The sequence below is a fragment of the Etheostoma cragini genome, chromosome 13 (assembly GCF_013103735.1).
Source record: "Etheostoma cragini isolate CJK2018 chromosome 13, CSU_Ecrag_1.0, whole genome shotgun sequence".
NCBI lineage: Eukaryota > Metazoa > Chordata > Actinopteri > Perciformes > Percidae > Etheostoma > Etheostoma cragini.
This window is the reverse complement of record NC_048419.1, coordinates 12,404,010-12,425,606: the sequence shown is the minus strand read 5'-3', so window position 1 is coordinate 12,425,606 and position 21,597 is coordinate 12,404,010. Positions and strand designations below refer to the sequence as shown.

Below are 21,597 nucleotides of genomic sequence, written 5' to 3'. Positions count from 1 at the left end.
CCCCCCCCCCCCCCCCCCCCCCCCCGGTTCTCAAATCAAGCCCCCATGGACTAAGCTACAGCTGCCCCCAATACTATTTAATTTTAAGGGATGCATGCCAGCATATTATATTTTTGTTAGAACTTAAAATATGTTGCAACCAAATGTCTGCCTTCTCTCCCGACAGCAATAGGCAATGCGTATGCAGTACTGAGCAATCCAGACAAGAGGCAGCAGTATGATCAATACGGAGATCAATCTGCGGCTTCGAACGCACCCCAGTCGTCCAGCCACAGTCGCCATGGATACTACAGAAGCTTTAACAGAGACTTCGAGGCTGACATTTCCCCCGAGGAACTCTTCAACATTTTCTTTGGAGGAAGGTTTCCAACCGGTGAGCGGTTGTGTATGAGATTCTGGTTGGATGAAGTGTTAGGTCAACAAAGACTACGTTGCATAAGCTCAACAGACAGTGTGTTAAAAGAAGAAGACCAAAACCTCTGCCTGGTGGTTTCAGACAGCTGGCATGTTACAATTAATTTCATGGAAAAACCAATGGAAGCCCAGTGAGTCATGGGTGATGAAATAGACATTTTACAACCATTTCATTTTGTATTAAATTCTCTATAATTGTGTCTCTCTCTACAGGAAATATCCACGTGTACACCAACCAGGGAGCCTCCTACTCTCAGTTCTATCAGCCTCGTCGTCGGCGCGCTTATGAGAGGCGCGAGGAGGTGGTGGAGGAAAACCAGACTCAGGTCAGTGACTCACAAAACATGAAGACAAATCCCTGTTAAACAACCGCAGTCTTATGTTGTTATCTTCTTGTAGCAATACGGTACCATTCGAATCATTAACCTGCACTGGAGAAATGACACTTTTTGGAGATGCATTTTTAACGTTGCTGCAGCCCTCCATCCTCAGTTTCTCATAACGATTGATTTTTATGTCGTTCATTTACTTTCCTCATAACTGAAGTGCCTTCATAGCTTCATGGCTTGCTTCAAAGACACAGAAGTAATGTGCCGGCATGAATCAGGGGAGCCTACATGCAGTATTGTATGCTTTGTAATCTGTGCTGATTTTATCTTCCCACAGAACACCTTCACAGCGTTCCTGCAGCTTCTCCCTGTGCTGGTGCTAATCCTCATATCAGTGTTTACTCAGATGATGGCTACTAACCCGCCCTACAGTCTCTTCTACAAGCCGTGAGTCTGTCGTGCCATTAACCTTACTACACTGACATTTTAGCCAATCCCTGGGTTCCACCATGGTTGACACCATAGTTTCACTGAATACATAGTAATCATGTGTTTGGGTTTCAGGGCCATGGGGCTGGTGGTGTCCAGGGAAACGCAGCACATGGGTGTACCGTACTATGTGGATAAAAGTTTTCAGAAGGAATACCGTGGAGGTGCGCTGGATGAACTAGAGAAAACAATTGAGAGCGACTATATCGAACACCTGCAGAGCAGCTGCTGGAAAGAGAAACAGCAAAGTAAGGGAGCAGCTCATTGGGCTTAGAAGGAGGGGAGTCTGTTTTAATTACGGTGCAGAGGTATCACCGACTTAGAAAACTCAAAGTATTTTAAGTATTTTATATTGTTTCCTGTCTTGACCGTCAAAGTTACATTGCATTCAGTTAGTTACTGTTAAAGGATAAGTGCAACATTTTGGAACATTTGAGAGTTGGATGATAAGATTAATGATACATTAAATATAAGGCTACAGCTCTTTCCAACTGTTTCCAGTCTTTGTGCTAAGCTAAGCTAACCGACTGCTGACTGTAGCTTCATATTTACCGTTTTGATTGATCGTTTCAACTAACTCTCTGCCAAAAAAAAAAAGCTAAAAGTGTAAGTTAACATGTTGCACTCTTCAAATCAACTTTATTTCTATAGTTGAGCTTTGCAGAACAACTATGGAAATGATGGTGTCACAGGAGCAGACATACATCAGTCACACAGCACAAAATATAAATAAAAATGAACTACTAGAATACAATATACATGCATACAAACATTATGCATGAAATAATAATATGAGGAATAAAAACAATGATAATAATGGTAAAAGCACAGGTTACACATAAGCTATAGTAACAACACAGACCTTTAGAAGTATTACCTGAGCTGGTAAGGCATAGTTCAAAGCTAATGAATAGAAGTGTGTTTTTAAGATCGCTTATGGAAGTTCTCAATACAGGGGGACAGGTTTCCACAGTTTGGGGCAGCGATAGAGAAAGCCTTGTCCCCATAACAGTTATTCCTGGATCTCGGGACAGGCCGAAGTCTTTGGTCAGACGAGCTCAGGTCTCTGACAGTGGGTTGTGGGTCCCCATAACTCACTGTTTAACTCCTTAAAAAGAAACAGTAGGATTTTACAAACACATTTTTGGTCGCAAACAGGCAGCCAGTGTAGGGAGACAAAACTGGGAGAAATATGCCACCTCATTTTTGACCTTGTCAAAACTCTTGCTGCTGCATTTGGAACTATTTGGAGACCAGATAAACAAGACTGGGTGATACCAAAACAACACTTTGCAATAATAATAATACAGGCGGGAGGACATGAAGCCATGGATGACTTTCTCCAGGTCAGTGCAGAGAATTGACCTGAGTTTGGAGTTGATGCAGAGCTGCATGAAGCATAATTGTACTACCCGATTGGTCACATGCTGTGGTCCAAATAAAATATCTTCAGTTTTATAATCATATACAGTACCTTTTAACTATAACATACTATATACAGTACATAAGATGTTCTAATACATCTCACTTTTGTCATCCTGTGTTTTCAGAATCTGACTTGGCAAACCTTGGACAACTGTACCGAGATGAACGGTTAAAGCAGAAGGCAGAGTCAATGAGGCTGGACAACTGTGAGAAACTGCATCGATTGGTTGGGCGTCAGAGAGGCAAATGAGGACTGTTTGAGAGAAGAACGCGTTTCTTTACAGACTTTACAATAATGCATTTTATCGGAGTGTCTAATTTATCCAATCTGGCCACTTTGTAAAGAAATCTTTTTTTAAGGTACAGCACAGTCAGTGGGAGATTATGCCACTGGAAACAATGTGCCTTGTCTCCTCTTTGATGGTAGAAGATAGAGTTGTACGTTAGCTGCCAACCCCGGCTGTGGTGGTAGCAGCATCAAGTGCAAACTCACTGTGGTAGTGTGTTCGATGTCTCAGAGCCTTTAAACTTTCTTATAGAAATGGCATGACATACATCTCCCTTTGGGGTTATGAAGGTAGTAGTATGTTCACACATACATCTTTGTTTGAGGTTTTGTAGTTTACCCGTATTTCATTTATTTTGAATGGTTTTGTGTCCTCGCTGAAATTTTAGGTGTATTTATTCAATAATTAATAGAGTGAATGTTACTTGAGATTCCTGGCGTATTATTGTTTTTTTCTGTATGTAGTATAACAAAACAGTGACTTAAATCATACTGTAGGTTTTAATCATTGTTAAAACAAAGATAAATCAGACACTAGAATGGACTGCAACATTTATACTGTGGTTAATTAGGCAATCTGACCTCTGGCACTATAGCAATAGGAGGCACAGTAAATCTGTTACAAACTGTGTCCACATTTTTCTGATTGTGTTATCATAAAAGAAGAGCAGAGCTCCAGTAGAGCTATCCTCAGTAATTTAGATTTGTCGCCAGCAGGGAGTCCAGTTTAATCAAAAAGCCCGCTCACAGTCCTGCGCTGTGTTCTGCTGTACCTGGTAGATATGGGAGGCTCCATCGGGAGTGATATCTGTAAGGTTGCTGGGGCTTAAATGGCACGCAGTAGCTTCTTTTTCTACACCCTGCACAAGCTGCAATCATCTTGTTCTCAGAAAAATGTATTTTGGCCCATGATTTATAAATGTTTTATAAATTCTGCACCTTTTTAATTTATAGTGTTTTATAAAGAAGACACGTTTTTGTTTGGAAAATCTTGAAGAGAATTCATTAAAATTGTGTTCAGAAATGGAACTTTCTCCCACAGCTAGGAACCCGAATTGGACTTTTGTCTTAGCAGTTCTAGTCATGAATAGAACACTAGCTTTGTGGAGTTAACTTTAATTGTTTCTACCAACCACAGATGATTCAAACTCTACAGAAATCAATATTTCTTTGTGCACTAAGACTGCCAACCTGCCTTAGCTGTTCTCATACTTTACAGGAAATTTACAGATCCATGTCAAGCACTTTTAAGTTAATATTTAATCCTGTGTTCCCTGTTGTTACTGTTGCATGCACCCTAGTGAGAGAGTGTTTTATTTTCAGCGGACACATCTTCATGACTACTGACACACTAAAAATGTTAACTGATTACAATATTGAAGTCCACACTGTCACTCACCGAGATGTAAAACTTTTACTGTGAAATGAAAAAATCAGGTTTGGGTATCATTTGGTGTGGTAGTACATTTGAGCAACACTGCAGAATTCAGTTTTCAGCCAAATATACCTGGAAATTAAAGATGTAACCAGAACAGGTTTTGGCCCGTCTGATTTGTTTAATCATGATTTTATGTTGGTTTGACTGAACTCTTCGTTTGATCACATTATTAGAAAAGCAAATGCAGGTGACAGATATGTGATGTGCAACATATTTAGTGATTATTGTTCAATATATTAGAAGACTACATTATCCCACGTAGGGTATAAGAATCCAAGTGTCTTTATTTCAGGTTGACCAAGCAGTATTATTGCATTGCCAGACCTATCCCCACAGCTCTGTGGAGTAAAGTCAGTAAATCAAGCAGTAAGGCTCATAAATATTTGGGTTGTTCATCTTCAAAGAGGTAATTAAATAATGTATAAATAACACAAATGCTGAATCAAACATTAACCGTCAAAACCACTCACTTGTGCCTTTAGAAAAACATCACATATACACTAAAGTGTGCTCGAGGGCTTTAATGTTGTACCGTTCCCACCGTCGCCTTCATGTGACATGTCCAGTTGCTTCCTCAAACACAAATGTAGGTTTGACATACTTAACACGCTGTATGGACAACTTGACATAGCATCTTACCTTCTCTGTTTAGTACTACATTTGAGCTATCAAGCTAACATGTATTATTTTTTTTCTGTTGATGCCAGTAAATGTCTGGATTTAACAAAAATGGGGAAAAAAAAAAACTTGATTTACTTAAGTCAGTTGACACGGTCATAATGAAAACATAAACACAATGTATTTGCATGCTCAACAGAAATGTGCAAGGACAAAGTGGTAGTTGGCAACAGCAACAATCTGGTATCCTATACACAAGTTAGCTCTGGTTTAATAAAAAAAAAGAATGTTTTATTAATCAGGCCAAATGACATAACAATAAACAGGACTAAACAAAAGCCAAATGCAAAACCCTTACCAGAGGGGAAGCTTTGTAAAAGATGGTGTGTTTCCTATCTGTGTGTAGCTATCGCTCTGTAGCAACAGTGCCAGAGGTTAGGAAACACAACGCTGTTTAACATATTCTTGTAATGCTCGCGTTGTTCTTCACAGCTCCATCCCATGTTGCCACTGCTGCTTTAACTCATTCCTGAAAAGATCTGTGTGCCTTTCCTACTGACACACATTACATTAAACATTGATTCAATGAATTAGGAAAAGACAGACAGATTTTGAAAAATAAGGATATGAAATGCTAACTATTTAAATTTACAATAGGAAAGTCACATCATGAACGTTTATGATTTGACCGTGTTTTGTGTTGGAATTATAGAAAACTTGCAAATTCAAGCTGAACATGGTGTGTTGGTGGTTTTATGAAGATTTATTGTTTAAACGTTTTCACTAAACAGTTTAATAACATGATGTTTTCTCAGAAATACTGAAATTGAATAAGAATAAGTCTAGCCTAGATGAAATCAATTAGGCTCAAACAATACAGCCATATTTAAACATGATCTCAACGTTTTTAAAATTAGAAAACTAAAAAAACTCAATTGAGCCCATACAAAAAATGTAAATGTTTCTATTTGAAATGAGTATGACCATTTACAACTTCTAAATTAATCAGACTCTTTGGCCTCTGGTTTAACACATCACCAACTTGATATGTTTTCACGCAATCCACCACACTAATCTGAAGTCCTACCAGAACCAGAATCCAGGTTTAATTTCAGAGTAACTTTTACTTCATTTAGAAAACCTGATGGAATCCAGAACGGGCTCAGCCTAAGCGATCTGCATCACTGTAATCTGGGATTATACAGTTTGTAATCCATGTCCGTATGGCTGTCTCAGAGGAAATAGGCTTCTCCATTTCACTGTCTACCCATTTAATTTAGAGTGCAAATAAGGTTATACTGCATTTTATGCAGTAAGAATCGGTGCAACTGACATAATAAGTTCAGTCTTGTGGCTTCACACCTTTGACTTCAACCCAGCAACACTATTGGATTCTGTCCACATACTGTTGGTTCATTTCTTCATTTTAAGGTCAGCTTCTATGGCACAACGGCGCCCTCTGGTGCCTCCATCCTGCAGTCAAAGAGAGGAAGAAACAACCTATTAGACCACATCTTCACTCAAAGTATTTGACTGAAGCAACACCACCGCTTCACAAACAAGTTGCGCTTCAAGATGTTAAATTCACGTATTACTTAGCCAATTATCATATTTAGCTCTATATGATAGAGGTACCCTTTGGTTGATATATACAACAATTGTAGTTTATATTCTGTCTGCTTCTGGAGAAAAAGAAGAGAAAGATAGGGAGAGTTGGAAAGGCTGTAAGATTGGTACTTACAAAAAGAGAAAGAAGGAAGGCAGGAGAGGACATGGAGACAATGTCCTGTAGAAGGAAAACAAAGCATATCAGAGCTGCGACACGAAAGTGCATTTTAGACTCAAGAAGAAGCAAAATAATGCCAAAAATTATGCAACACAGAATATATTAAAGAGAAGGAAAGGTTGGAATAAGCTTTAAGAGAATTGCTGTTGCAACACATACCTAAAGTGGTATTTGCCATGTGGCCATTTTATCCATTTACTAATTATTTCCTCACTGCAATGCAATTACACTACTTTCACATCAGATATTTTATAAGGAACATGTCAGCATGTTTAGCTCAGTAACTACATACAACATACACTACAGATATATTGATGTCAACCATTTTTCAAAGCCTAGCATGACGTTTTACAGTCTTCTCCTACCTTCCAGTCAAATACTGGTTTTGATTCACATCAGTACGCTAAGAAACATCAACATTCAACAACTGAAACTCGCATCATTTGTCATCAAAACATTTACGAGCGTTGCTTCGTCACCAGCCAACTAGGTGCTTAAGTAACGAAGGAACAAATCACAGGGAGAAGTATAGAATGTGTAAAAAAAAAGTAATGTTATGTTAAAGTTAATGTAGCTCTTATGTAGCTGTTTTGAAAATGCTCATTTGGTCTAATCAATCAATCTCTCTAATGCCAGGTCTTTTTAATACTGTTGTGAAATTATTGGAAAACAATAGCTTTCTTGAAGGTAGAATATCAATGTAAAAACGTACTGTATGCTTTTGTAAATAGTTGTCAGTAATGTTCTCTCTGCATTATGATTGCTTACCATTTTCCAAAGCATAAATGTTGGGTCTTAAAATAAATGTCACTGCTTTCCAGTCAACCATTGGCTTGAAACCTTTTAGAAGAACAGTACATACAGTTATCAGACCGGTGAAATATGTATTGTCTTTTTATAGTAATATAGTAATGAATTAAAGATAATCCGCTATACAAGATTGGAGTTGAGTAACAAACAAATTGTGACAGGTGGATTGTTGCAAAAAACAAACAAAAGTTGACTTCTGACAAAAGGTTTCTCACTTATGATGGGTTACTCATTACTTGAATGTTTCAAGTCTCTGCAAGTTGATTTTTAAAGCATATAAAACCAATGGCTAACTGAAAGGATATCATTCCAAAAACTATTATCATGCTTTGGAAAATGTCAGGCAGATCTACTTTAGCATCACTTTCTTCTACCTTTAAGTCAGCCTGTTGTCTCACCCTTGTCTCTTCTTCTGTACTCTCTGCTTTTGTCAAAATTCTAGGGAAGCACCTTGTCAGTAGAGTCCTGTTTGCGTGTGCTCTCACGGCCCCTCAGGCTCTTGGCGCTGATACCAGACTCTGACGTCTCCATGATAAGCTGGGTAGCCAGAAACTGCTGGATCTGCTCCAGGACATCACGCTGCATCTCCAGAGCCATAAGGTACACGTCATGATCCAGGCTGTTGTACATGACCGCATTCTGAAACATCAGCATGATGTCCCTCTGGAACTCAGCGGTGGTCCTAATCACACCAGTCTCAATGTTCTTTTTTATGGCGGCAAGGTCCATGGGCCTACAGACGTGAAGAGCAAAGAAGGGGGTTCAAGTGATGTTAAATGTCAATAATCCAATGTCATCTAGCAAAAACAAGTTTGTTTTGCAAGGTTAGTGTCTAAAAAGTTTATATTTGTGTTATGTAAGATCACCACCGACAGTAACCACTGTAAAAACTATTAATAAAATAAAAATAGTCGTAAAATATGACCATGGTAAACATATTCTGTGCTTACCTCTGCACAATACTGTGGTACCCAGGTGCAATTTCATCTGTTACTGGCTGCAGGAAGACATTTGCATACCTACAATAGGTTCACATAAATTACAACTGTTTCAGAAATGATACAAAGAATGAGAATAGCATATCACATCAGAGGCTGAGCATCGGTACCTAGTGCTACTGTTAAAGTAACAAGTGGGGTTGTATAAGGTACTTCTCTATAGTCAGTGTATTACCTACAGTAGATGCTGGTTGGCACGCCCCCAGTTTGGAGAAGCAGACAGGAGTCCCGGCACAGAAGCTAAGCAATATACTTCTGTGGACAAGGGCTGCAGCAAAACATATTGTAGCCACCTAAAAAGCCCACCTGAAAAAAAACAATATCAGTTTATTTGTATGCTATTTTGAATATTTATTTGAATATCCCTGTTTTACCTTGCTGTCAGAAAGGTAAAACAGTTGGCACTAAATGTTCTCAACCATAGCACATCCATATTCCTACTGTTGTTTTCCCATAATGTATATATTTAAATATTTGTTCTTATATTTTATTCTTATATTTTATTCCTATTATTATTATTATTATTATTTCTATTATTATTTTATTATACGTGTATGTATATTTTTTCCTAGTATCTCATTTAAATTTATATTCTGTGTTGTGTGACTAATGTACGTGTGCTGCTATAAAACTGTAATTTCCCATTTTTTGGGATCAATAAATATCTATCTATCTATCTATCTATCTATCTACTGTTCACTCTCCCTTTGTAAAAATTGTTCTGTATACTCTGGCTCATAAAGGTATTGCCTTGTCCCCAGTGAACGGCATTTTGTCATTGCTGACATAATGATCATTTTTATTCTTTTATTCTCGCATTTGCCTAATCCATAAACCGCTTAAAGTCTGACCCAAAAAGCAAACCGCGACATTATACAGTGTGTGGCACAGTTGCTCTTCTGCAAAGGAATATGGAAGTTCTACGATTGACAAAATGTAGTGCCAAAGGAAACGGCTGTCTGACAGCACAAATATTCAAAATATAGCATACACTTAAACTGATATTGATTTTTAGGTGGACCTTATTTTAGGTGGCTAAAGTGTGTTTTGCTGCTGCCCCCATTAACAGCAGTGTGTTTTGCTTCCATGCCTGGACTTGCTTCTGCCGCCAAACTGGGTGTAAGCCGATCGCCATCTACTGTAGGTAATACATTGACTATTGATGAAGTAACTTACACAACCCCAATTCAAAAGATCCTTTTAAGAGTCATATCTTGACCTGTGATTGGCCGCTGCACGCCACACCAGCATAATGGCTTTCTTCCAGATCTTGTGAGCCTGTAGCGCTTCCAGGTCCTCACTGCACACAGAACTGCAATGGTATGTAAAAAATTAAAAACAGAAAGATCATGAGGAAAGTATCAAGCAGAACCTGATCTGCAGCTTCACACAGTGAAACATGTTGCTAGGTGCCAGAATTGAAAAACAATCTTTCCTTGCACTGTGTGCATGTGTGTGTGTTTCACTCACAACTGCGATGAGGCAGGGCTGCTGGGGATGGACTCTGCGGTTGTGTGGAGCTGTAGAGACGAGGAGGCCGCATGGAGGCTGTATCCATCCTCACTCTCGCTGGCCGCAGGTTCAAGCTCCATCTCGCCATCTGGCTCTGACAAGAATCCCTCCACCCCATCACCGTCTTCTTCTCCACACACATCTGGCCCATTGAGCTCATTGTACAGTTTAGTCCCTGAGGCATTCTCTTCTCCCTCAACACTTATTCCCTCCTCCGCTTTCATCTCCTGCAAAGACATAGAAAGATGCAGAGATTCAAACGCAGCCTACGGTGCAGGAATACTGTGGAACTACGCACTTCTGCATTTCAGTACAGCAATTACAAGCATCATGTTCGCTCTGTCCTCGTTGGGTGCTATACCTTGGGATGCCTTTCTGTCAGTGGGCTATCTTCTAACACTGAGTCTGCCAAGATAGTAAAGATGAATAATAAGAAGGAAATGGTTATGCAAAATGCATAGTTGCAGGCAAACTGCATGTTATGAAGCAAGTGAATACTAGTATTCATGCATGAGCGTGCATACCTCTATGAGCTTTTTCAGGTCTTTGCTGTGTCCACTTCTTACCCTCACATTTTATAGTAACACCCCTTGAAATTTGGCTTTTCTGGTGTGCCAACAATTCAGTCTCTCTCATGGCCTCAGGTTGTGGAGGTGCTCCAGTGTAGCAGTGCTCCAAACTCTTTGAGCTGTGTGAGGATGAGGAGGTGGGAGGAAGGCCCCTTAGTCCCATTGGGAATGCTGCAAGACCGTTATCTCGAGTGTTGCAAACAGAGGAGATTGAAGCTGAAGTCCCACGCTGAACTTCTAACAAGTCTGTCTTCCCCTCCATACAACAGTGAAAAGACAAGGACTGTGGGTCCCTTGTGGGCACTGCGGGGTGAGACTCATGGGGTTGGAAAGGCCCGGCCTCCCAGCCACCAGACAAAGCATGGCCGTTCTCCTCACACAGTGACAGCGCAGCCTCAACTGCAGCTGCATCCAAAGCCTCTACAGTCTCATCTGCCTGTAGAGGAAGAGATATAACTCTAGATCTTAAAGAATAATTGAGATTTTATTTTATAGTTTGCCATGTCCTGACCTGTAAATCTCAACAGTGAGGTTGGTGAGTAAACTAATGTCAAATCTGTCTAGATTAAAGACCAAAATATATATTTTAAAAGAATGTTTAAAACCTCAAGCAGGTATATTTCACAATTTGTCCACCATTGATCTCAACTGCTGTAAAAATATATAGAACTTTTCACCTTGTCCTCAATGATGGCAATAATGTCCCCCACTGTCTTCAAGTCCAGCTCATCCCCCATGTAGGACCCAGACACATCTTCCTCACTGAGCTCTGACACTTTATCCTCTGCAGAGACCGGTTGGCATCCAGGGGTCAAAGATGGCACCATAACATCCATCTCTGCACACAAACAACTGATTTTAAACTTTTTTCGTTTGAAGATACAACTTTAAATTAGCAGTAGTAGCTGTATCAGTTTGTAACCACAGTGAATCAAAACAAATGTTTACAAAGATATTTAGATTAGTGCTGTCAGTTAAACGCTTTAATAACGGCGTTAACGCAAACCCGTTTTAACCGCGTCATTTTTTATACTGCGAGATTAACGTTCGTTTTGACCTAGCAAATATTTAGTCGTTTTTTTCACATGCTATTGCAACAGCAAGCAACGTTAGAAAAACTACAACTCCACACCGGATCTAGTTAGACCAGAAACAAAACAACAGGCACGCCGCACACACTTGTTTGGGCTTGCGAGCCAGCCAAAGAGTAGTAGCATTACGTTTTGAGTGAATGGCGAGCGCGAGACGCTGAAGTGGATGCCAATAGGATTCGGAATGAAAAGTTTACTTTTTTAAAGTTGCCAAATGGTTCCGTTTACAAGAGCAAGGGGATCTGTGTGTTTTGTCGTTGTGAACTGAGCGTTCATCGCAGCACGTCCAGTCTTAAATACCACTTTATGGCCGAGCACACAGCTAATGCCAATTCTCAGCCCCCTCGTCAAAGTAGTTTTTTCACCAGTGTACACATGGACAGTGTTACATTGTGTGAGATTATCTGCTCCAAGTGAGGATGCTACGTGTGAAACTGAACACTAGAGTAGGCTATATGCCAATGGTGTTTTCAATAAAAAATGATTTGCACAAAGCAAGCCAATCTTCTTTTCCATGTTGATAAGAGCGTTACAATGATAAAAAATAATGGGACAAAAAAGAAATTGAGGGACATTTAGAATGGATACAAATTTGCTATTAATTGTGATTAATCGCAAGTCAACTATGACATTAATGCGATTAATCGCGATTCAATATTTTAATCATTTGACAGCACTAATATAAATACAACTAGATCTCGACAAGAGGGAAAACTGAACTGAAGTGAAAATAAATGATCTAGCTACAAAGCAGGTGCCATTAGGGATGCAAGGTTTAGCTTGTTGATTAAGTACGGTGTGGTTTGGGTCAAAATGGACGGACCTGTACTTGCAGCAGAGTCAACAGGCACAGGAGTGGCAGCAGAGAGAGGAGCACTGGAGGCTGAGTCAGCACTGACCATGAAACCTAACGGAGCAGAAAACTTGGTGGGACTTGCCTCCAGGAGACGGGATAACATCGGGGCACCTGTCATGCAAGCATTCATACACATTAACACGCAAAGTGCAGAGTGCCGACAAAGAGGCAAAGGCATTGAGCTGGCCAAATGTATGAGCAAATAGCTAATAGGAGCACTTTTCTCTAGAAAGCATACATACAATAAGAAACAACAAATATAAAAGCTTAGTTCGAGCAATTACTTTTTATTTTTTACTACATCGCATTTCTCTTGATCAGTGCCAAGAAAATTAGAAAAAAAATTAAAAAAAACAATGTATCTGTACCTGTTGCCTGAGAGAGAGGTTGGCAAGGCAGAGCCAGCTGCAAGTCGTTTGCTGCTGTCATATTACCAGGGGTCACGTCACCCTCCCCAATCTGGGATATAAAAACACACATGCATGTCAAACATTAGCCAGTTTTCTTGAACATAAAGTGCAAATCAAGCATTATTATTTATGTTGTCTTAAAAAAGAAACCTGTCAAATCAGAAATGTTGTTGTTTGTCACATCTGTCAAGGAATGTGTGTGAAGGTGTATGTTTATACAAAGGGCCATAGAGGCAGCGCTGCATGTCAGAGCAGAAACGTTACAAAAGGAATGTGAGCAGGTAAAGATCTAGTACAGAGTATACTTATTCTGACAAGTAAGGATTTCACATTAGCAGAATAGGCTTCATAAAAACGGAAATGGAAATAAAATGAAACCAGTTAGACGATTCAAGGAGGTAAGTGTGACTAGCTGAACAACACTTCCTTAGCTGCAATGGAAAATGATCCCGTATGGAAAACACTGATGAAATATGAAAAAGGCTTGGAGGTAAAAAAATAAATAAAAGTACATAACAGTAACATGGAAGCAAAAGCCATTCATCTGCAGTTTGTGAAAAGATGCCTGTGCATTTAAACAAAACATTGAACTTTTCAGCTATGATGCAGAGGTATCATGGCAATTTTAGCATAAAAACAAATGCAAAATAGATTTTTTGTGTGTTAACTGTCAAATGATACATTTTTATTTCTTAAAAAAAAGAAGGAGAAAACTTGTTAGGGTAAGTGTTAAGGATAGGTGTGTTTAGAGTGCACATGACCACAGATAGGAGTAACACCCAGGACAAAAAACAGGGATATCCACACCACTTCAATGGTTTCAAACTGTACTATTAATGACCTTGTGTAGCACAGCCCAAGACAAAACCTAAACCCCACTCAAAAAGGAATGGAATTAAGTTGTTGTTTACGCATGCACCCCATCAAACTTTACAGATCAAAAGAGAGAAAATCCTGACATGTCCAACATATAACAATGCACTTGCAAAGATGACTAAATGCTTAACGCACAGTAACTCTTCAAATAATAAGAGGAAGACGGGATGCCCTGCAGACTTTAACATTAGTTTCAGAGTTTGGCACTGTTGGCATAATACAATAAGTCCCCTCCACATACCAGTCTGGAATTTGTGGCCAAGATGCTGCCTTTCTTCAATAACTCTGACAGGAGCGGAGATGGTGGGGGTGTGCCTTTCTGGCCCAGAATCTTCTTTTGGGTGGGCTCATCCAGAAGTGACCCGAGGCTGATGTCATCATTACCAGGTCCAGAAGACTCAGCAATGGACATTAATCTGGTTGATCCAGAAGCCTAGCGACAGAGAGAGAACCCTAATGTCATATGTTATCATCCCGATCAAAGGTCGTCTTCATTGATCAACTCTGATTGAGTGTCTCTATTGTAGAGACTGTGGGAATGGTCAAGAATATTAGACCGCTTTCTGAAATATAAATAAATAAAGTCATATTTCCATATATATTAGGGCTACAGCTATCAAATATTTGAGTAATCGAGTCTTCTACTGATTATTTCCTCGATTAATCGAGTAATCTCATAAGAAATTACTTTTGTTTTATGGTAAGCAGCAATAGTAAATTTACAAAAGAGAGGTTTTCTTTTCAGAAAAGCAAAATTGCATACGATAACAGGGATATATGCTTATATTTGTAAGCCCTGGTCACACAGGCCACCAAGCCCCCAATTCTATTGGCCAAAGTACATTTTTGGTGGCCCACATGTAAATCTTTTTTGCCCCATTCCCCTTCATGCCTGCACTGAGTCTTTAAACGGGATTTGCAAAGGACCTTTTCACTAAGCCCAGGTAAATGTGACTGTATCTAATTTTACAAGAATTTGTCCAAATTTGAAGATCCGTCGCAAACAGGGTTTGTGCCGTGGAACGGATGGGTAGACTGATGTTTTCTACTGAGAGGATGTAGTATTGACGCCCTGCTTTTGTGGTAAGCTAGTTTGACTTAACACACTGTACAGAGTTTTCTTCTTTTGCTGCTTAAAATGATCACAAATGTTCTGTTGCTTTCTCTTGCCTGTGTCTTCTCTTAGCCCATCACTATTTTCGCTATGTTCCTTTTTTTGTAATCTGCGCCCTCAGTCTTGTGTCCACAGAAGTACCCGCCCTTTGTGCCCTAGTAATAATTATCTGTCCGGAAACACAGTGAGCGGTACAACATTAGTTACAACAATTAAACGAAGCCTCAAGGCAAAGAATTTTGCATCGAGGATTTTTAGTGATTAAATTATTATAGTTACTCGAGGAATTGTTTCAGCCCTATTATACATTTATAATACCTTAGTTATTTATAACAGTTCAAAGTTAAAACACAGGCAATTTTTATATATATATTAAAAAGTAGGGCAGACCCTAAAGGTATATGTAGGAGGTATGGCTTACTGTTAAAAACACAGCGTTCACCTTAGCCCCTCGTCCCCAGCTTAACAAGCCAGAAAAAGAACGTGAGAGCAGCGATGGTCGAGAGAGCCGGAGAGTAATGGAAGAGAGGGAACGCCGAACAAAGTAATTCGAGGAAAAAAACGTTATTTTGTGATTGTCTCGCAGTGGTTACAGCGTGTGTGTCAGTTAAACTTGTGCATTTCTATGAGATGTTGAGGGGCGTGACAAAACAGTGGTAGCTGGGAATGACAATGGGCTGCACGCCCTGCACGATGTTGTTGGCTGGGGGTTACACACCCATGTGGAGCACAAAGGCTCCTTGCTGACGCCCATAAATGTCCCCCACACAGAAAATATTAGAAATGAGAAAATACATGCAGAGGGCAGGGTTTCTGCATATACAGACAGCGCCACACAGATGACTTAAAACGATTATTTTTGTATAAGTGTATACATTGTTTTAATATACCTTTAAATTATTTTGAACCTTCAGTAACTTACATTTTTTGTTGATACAAGATCTAGTGTCAAGCACTCAAGTGGGTCACCTGGAGAGGACTCCTTGCTTGGGGAGTCTGAGGGTGAATGCATGGTGATGCTTGGGACTCTCTTAGGTGTGTTATTTGCCACCTGTCTGGCTGGAAGAGGGAGGGGCAGCACAGAGACGATTCTCTCATTAGTCACACAAAAGCTGATGTTCAACTTGCCTTTTTTTTTTCACAAGAAAAAGGTGCCATGAGCCATGACGATCATTTAGTTGGTCTATTGGTCCAAAACTTGACAAATATTTAACATATTGCTATGAAATTTGGTACTAAAATAGGTGGTTCCGAGAGGAAAAAGTGCTGAACCTGAAAAAATGAAGTCTAAGAGCTAAGACTGAGAACAAAACTAGCAATGTTGAGCTGAGCTTGAACCGTCAAATCTGAGTTTTCCCAAAATGGCCATTGTATCAAATGTACCCATTTGATTTAGGTGGTGCTAATGTATAAGAGGATTAGCTCAAAGTGAGAGTTCAGCTCCAACGAAATAAGAAATATCTCCTAAATCCTGGGCCTTTTTTTCAACTCTACATTAATACAGTATACACTTACCTATATAATGTTATCACTCAATCCTCCACCTATAAATTCTGTTTTTTAAGCTAAGGTTAAATATATGGATAATGTCAGCATATTGGCCAAGTGATTAAAGAACAGCTCGGGATGTTTCAGAAGTAAACATACAATTTATGGAGCATCAATACAATTACTGAAAGATAATTCTGCATTGGTGCGTTCCCCGTAAAATACCCCTTAAAGTGAAGAAGATACCCTGATAAGAAGCTATTGTGTTTTTTCTTTTCAACTCTGTTTCTTGTTCCTCCAGTTTCTCCTTCCTGAAAGACATACATAAGATGATATATTTTGTGGGTTAGTAGATAGTTTCTAATGTGTAAGCTTTACAAACGGAAAAAGATGTACTGTATAAACAGAACAGATAGAAGGTTTGATGCCTCTTACTGAAGAACCTCTTCCCATAACTCTTCTAGTTTGGAATCTAGATGCCCGGCTTGAATCAGTTCAGTCTCTCTCTTCAGCTTCCTATAACAGAAACATATCAACTGCAGTTTAAGATGCAAATACTTTGTTTTTTTGTGTTTTCACAACAATGGGGATGTGTTCATGCTGTTTAAAGCTAAGTCTGTGCACCTGTGCTTCTCCTGTGTTTCTTTGATCAGTCTTTTTAGTTCATCAATCCTGTCAGCTGTCAGTCTGCGTACTATCACGTCCTCCACTGTCTCCACCACTTCACTTTTCTCACCACGTTTCCGCCTTAAGGTAACAAATGCATTATAAGTTAAAGACATTGTTTTCTGGTATAAGACACGTGCGTGTCAAACAATTTAAAGCTATGTGATGTATTTTAGTTTGCAAGTCTACAAAAACAAGCTAAAGATAAAAGTCACTAATGCGCTCACTTTGGGGCCTCTGTTGTTTCCAGGAGCTCAGAGTACTTGGAGGCACAGTGCTGTGAAGAGTCAAAGGAGAATCAAAAACAACGTTTTGACAGGACAAGATAAAATTTGTTAAACATACTGCAGAGGTCATGAATTTGGTCACTGTGTTCTGCGGTGGAGTGAGCTTGGATTTTGGCCTACCTTTTGAGAGAACCAGTCAGGTGGTCGCCCGGGTTCTGCAAATGGCTTGATGGCTCGACTGACAGATACCCTGTTGAGATTAAGACATTGTGTAAGACAACCAAAGATGAAAACACACAGCAGGCTACTCTTGCTGTTCTGGTTCATTGTATTTTTAAAACATATATTTCTCTATTGTCTAAATTATTCTACAGCCTATATAGTCTACTGTGTCAATTTGTTTGTTATTACTATTTTATTGATCACTTATAGTTATAAAGTCATGCAAAATGTATGCAAAATTAAAGCCGGCAGGCACTGGGCAACACCATGGAAAGCAGGCAGCACCCACAAGCCTTCCTATGGCTATATCTTTTATTTGCATGTCTTTGGATTGTAAAAGCCACTGCAACCACCCTTTCAAGCACACGTAGAAGCAACAATGCTGACAAAACAGCCACCCGTATTGACAATATCTAATCTAATCTTAAAGGCATATTATGTAGTAAACATGGCTTACTGTTTGTACACAGGGTTAAAAGTTGGCCCCGCCTCCCTGGCTCAATAAGTGAGCAGAAAGAGATAGAGAAAGAGAGAGAGAGTGAAAGAGAGAGCAAAAGCAGGAGCAAGAGAGACAGCAGCTATGGTTGAGCAAACTAGAGCGTGACAGAGGTAGCGTCTTTTTTTTTCTCTCTGTCTTTTTTTGAGTGAGTCGAGAAGCCAACAGCACAACCTAACTTAACTTATGATATAAAAAAAGAGAAATGTTCTCCCCTCGTCCTAAAATGGTCATAATTTGATACTAGAGTAGCTATTTACTTGTTTACTGCTACAATGAATGAAATGCAGAGGAGGATAAAAGAGTATCTGTCTCCACAAAATCAATTGTTGAGTGTTTGATGGTTATTAATGTGTGCTTTAAAACATAATCACTATAAAAATGTGAACATATCTTAGGCTGAGCCACGTATCATGCTTGAAAAACAATATGTCCATCTCTGTTTGCACTTTGATTAGTGAGAGAGTACTGCTTAATTTGATTCTGTTTTTTTTATTTTTTAAAAAAGACTACAAAAATTGGTTGTTAATTTTTTGTTACTTTAACTGTTTTGGTTTTTTTATTTAAGGAAATTAAAGTAGTTCAGTTAGAAGGTCACACACAGCTTCAATCAGGAGTTAGGAGCTCAGGCTGCAGTTATTAAGTCTGAAGAGTTTAATTAGACAGGAGCAAAGTCAGTTATTCGAGTTTGTGGCAAAACCTTTCACAGTAAACATTTTTAATTTTGTGACTATTGATAAAATAAAAAACTATTTTTCCATTCATATTTTATTTTCTTAAAAAAAGTGTTGGAGTCTTGTCTTGTTCCCGCAAAGCCAATATGGTGTATCATCTTGTCTCATCACACCCCTACTACAATGTCCGTTGGGAAAAATGCCAACTACATACATTCAATAATAGCATTTAAAATAGCCTAATATTGTGTGACCATAAGATATGTTTCCAAGACAACATACATATAAATTATAATTTATACAAAATTTGGATGTTTCCTCTGTTAATACATTAAGAGATTCACTGAGTGCTGAGGCAAGCAGTAGAGTACTTTTATTCTATTACGCCGCACTGCAAGCCTCAGAAGAACGAGACAGACAAGTTTGTGAAAAGTTAATTCTGCTGACTTCTTTTAATAAAATACATTTGTTGAAAATTGGATCATAGTGTGAGTTCTGCGTTAACTATTATAACTGTTTAAATGTAGGCTATTATATAGCTACCACAAAGAAAATTGGTGTCCTTATGAGGTTGGATTTTCCTTCTTTTTTTTTTAATAAAAGCATTAAGATCAATTCCAAAAGATGTTTTTTATTCCTCTTTTTAATCAACTTTAGCATGGGTGTGTAAACTTTGTCAAGCCACTGTATGTCCAGTCGTTAACCCAAGACATATTGCATCCTGTCTGTGTGTCAGTTACACAGACACTGAGGCGATGGACAAAGCGGCAGTACCTAGGACTGGGAACAGCTGCACAACCTACACGCTGCTGCTGGCTGGGTGTTACACACCCACGTGGAGCCCAAAGGCTCTGTAGCTCTTTGCTGACGTCCATAGACGTCCCACACACAGCAAAATAGGAAGAAAAGAGAAAATAAATGCAAAGGACAGAATCTGCATCTAGAGACGACGTTACACCCCTCTAGTGGTTCATTATTGAGAGGGATTTTTTTGTAATAAGATACATTTTTTTTTTGTGGTGAAATTGTGCATATTATACCTTTAAGTAAAAGATTGAATGTGTAAAAAACCTCTTTATACACTGCAATAAAGCAAGTAACCTCATTATGTAACCTCATTTATGTTCAAATTACAAATGTCTATGTATAACTGTATAACAGATGACTGACCAGTTATGGACTAAAGTGGCGAGAATAGAGCAGTACAGTACCAGTTCTGGTCTCCACTCTTCATGACAGATGTGGCCAAACACAGCTTCTCCCTCACTGACCATGGCTCTATTGGTCCAATGACAAGTAGCTTGTGTTCTGAAGATGTGGAAGAAAATGAACAAAACATGAACAATTCAATATAGTTTATGTTCAACTGAATGTCCGTTGCAGTTTGGCCTGGTGTAAGATCGGCTTCATTTTTATGCTACCTATTTTAGCTGCCCACCATAGCGCCTGGCACTTCACTTTGGACATATTTGTTCAAATCAGTGCACCAAAAGCATGTCGTTTATACTGTTGGTGGACCCACCATTAGTGCAAATAGAGCTGTCAAATTGTAACGACAGCCATTAATCCTTGCTGACTCCCCTGCAGAGAGCGGAGGCTGCCGTGCAGGAAGTTAGTGATAACATCAACAGTACGACACGTTCACCGCTAACGGATAGCAAGTCATGTCATTTGCTATGTGGCGTTAATGTATCAACGTTAACGTTACTCACTTCCAACCCCGTTTGCCATTTTCCTGTCATCCCGACATCCCATACATCTTGGTAGATCAAAACGCAGCAATAAATATACCACTGTCGAGATCCGAAAACGACATACAACAAAGTATGGACCTTAACATCAATGAATGTTACGTTATGGGTGTTGAGGCTTTCAAGATGTAGTTAGCTATTTTTCTAGCTAGCAAGCTGAATCACCGTTATCTATTAAAGTCAATTGTCTCGTGTGTCTTAGCTTATTGGTAACTTAAAGATTAACTAGCTAGCTAAAACGATAACGTTTTAGGGCTTTCTATGTGGCAAAACACTCGCCAAAACGGTTTAATTTCGCGTTAATCTCGACAGAGTCTGTGCTACCAAGAAACAGCCTGACGATGAAAAAAATGTAGCTTACGATAGTCACTAATGTTATTTGTCATTGTAGCTTGCAGCTAGAAGCGAACTGTTCGTACACGCCCACCACCACAGAAGCTAAATAATGGCATGGTGGTAACGTTACACCCGGGGGGGCTTTTAGCCAAATCGCTTGTTTTGAAGTTTTACACAAACAACAACAACAACAATAATAATAATAATAATAATAATAATAATATTAAGAATAATAATGATAATTATAATACATGTACAAATGTCTTTCTTTCTTTAACTATCTATGGTAGGCTACAAATGTGAGACTATTGTTTTTTATTTCACCTTTATTTAACCAGTAGGGCGTTGAGAACAGGTTGCAGGTTTCTCACTTGGAACTGCGGCATGGCAAAGAAAAGCATAGTCTAAGTGTGCAGGACACTATAGTTTCAAATTCAATACAATACAGGAATAACATAACACAATAGGCTACATCAAGTGCCGATTAAGTAAGCATTACAATGCTGGTGCAAAGTGAGGTGTAAGTAAGACAATGGAAATGCAAAGGTGAAATGGTAATAACACAATATACGTGAGCTGTTGAGTCAATTTGTTAATGCAAATTGTGGTCTGTTTAGTGATAGGTCAGTAATAACACAGTAAACCGGAATACAGTCTATTTAAACACTAAATGTAGTGAAGAGTCAATATGTGCCAGTGCAAAGTGTGGACTACAT

At 39.1% G+C, this 21,597-nt stretch overlaps 3 protein-coding genes across 10 annotated transcripts in view; 1 reads left to right on the top strand and 2 right to left on the bottom strand.

The window, feature by feature from the left end:
* dnajc18 (DnaJ (Hsp40) homolog, subfamily C, member 18) overlaps positions 1 to 4,475 on the top strand; it is a 7,617-nt gene extending 3,142 nt beyond the window's left edge. The window contains exons 4-8 of the mRNA XM_034890596.1: positions 167 to 373; positions 628 to 740; positions 1,081 to 1,190; positions 1,308 to 1,480; positions 2,783 to 4,475. Coding sequence (XP_034746487.1) covers positions 167 to 373; positions 628 to 740; positions 1,081 to 1,190; positions 1,308 to 1,480; positions 2,783 to 2,907 — 728 coding nt within the window. The 3' untranslated portion in view covers positions 2,908 to 4,475. The remainder of the gene's footprint in view (positions 1 to 166; positions 374 to 627; positions 741 to 1,080; positions 1,191 to 1,307; positions 1,481 to 2,782) is intronic.
* A 1,261-nt stretch (positions 4,476 to 5,736) lies between these two features.
* On the bottom strand, positions 5,737 to 20,993 carry LOC117955845 (bromodomain containing 8). 8 transcript variants are annotated; one of them, XR_004659138.1, is made up of 20 exons: positions 20,507 to 20,992; positions 20,006 to 20,102; positions 17,583 to 17,652; positions 17,403 to 17,452; positions 17,134 to 17,256; positions 16,945 to 17,025; positions 16,756 to 16,820; positions 15,944 to 16,080; positions 14,149 to 14,340; positions 12,990 to 13,080; positions 12,589 to 12,732; positions 11,352 to 11,512; positions 10,630 to 11,110; positions 10,467 to 10,510; positions 10,064 to 10,332; positions 9,813 to 9,905; positions 8,546 to 8,614; positions 7,994 to 8,328; positions 6,741 to 6,785; positions 5,737 to 6,472 (listed from the first exon to the last, which is right to left on the bottom strand). XR_004659138.1 is itself a non-coding variant. In XM_034890590.1 (20 exons), exons 1-20 carry the CDS (start codon positions 20,547 to 20,549, stop codon positions 6,413 to 6,415), a joined length of 2,598 nt encoding a protein of 865 aa, XP_034746481.1. In that variant the 5' UTR covers positions 20,550 to 20,992; the 3' UTR covers positions 5,737 to 6,412. The 8 variants fall into 8 exon arrangements, 6 of the variants coding, with proteins under 6 accessions (XP_034746481.1, XP_034746482.1, XP_034746485.1 ...); XM_034890590.1 differs by having other exon boundaries at positions 8,046 to 8,328; XM_034890591.1 differs by having other exon boundaries at positions 8,046 to 8,328; positions 20,907 to 20,971.
* nfrkb (nuclear factor related to kappaB binding protein) overlaps positions 16,318 to 21,597 on the bottom strand; it is a 28,556-nt gene continuing 23,276 nt past the window's right edge. Inside the window, exon 27 of the transcript XR_004659137.1 lies at positions 16,318 to 16,333. The gene's annotated coding sequence lies outside the window, so the exon portion shown is untranslated. The remainder of the gene's footprint in view (positions 16,334 to 21,597) is intronic.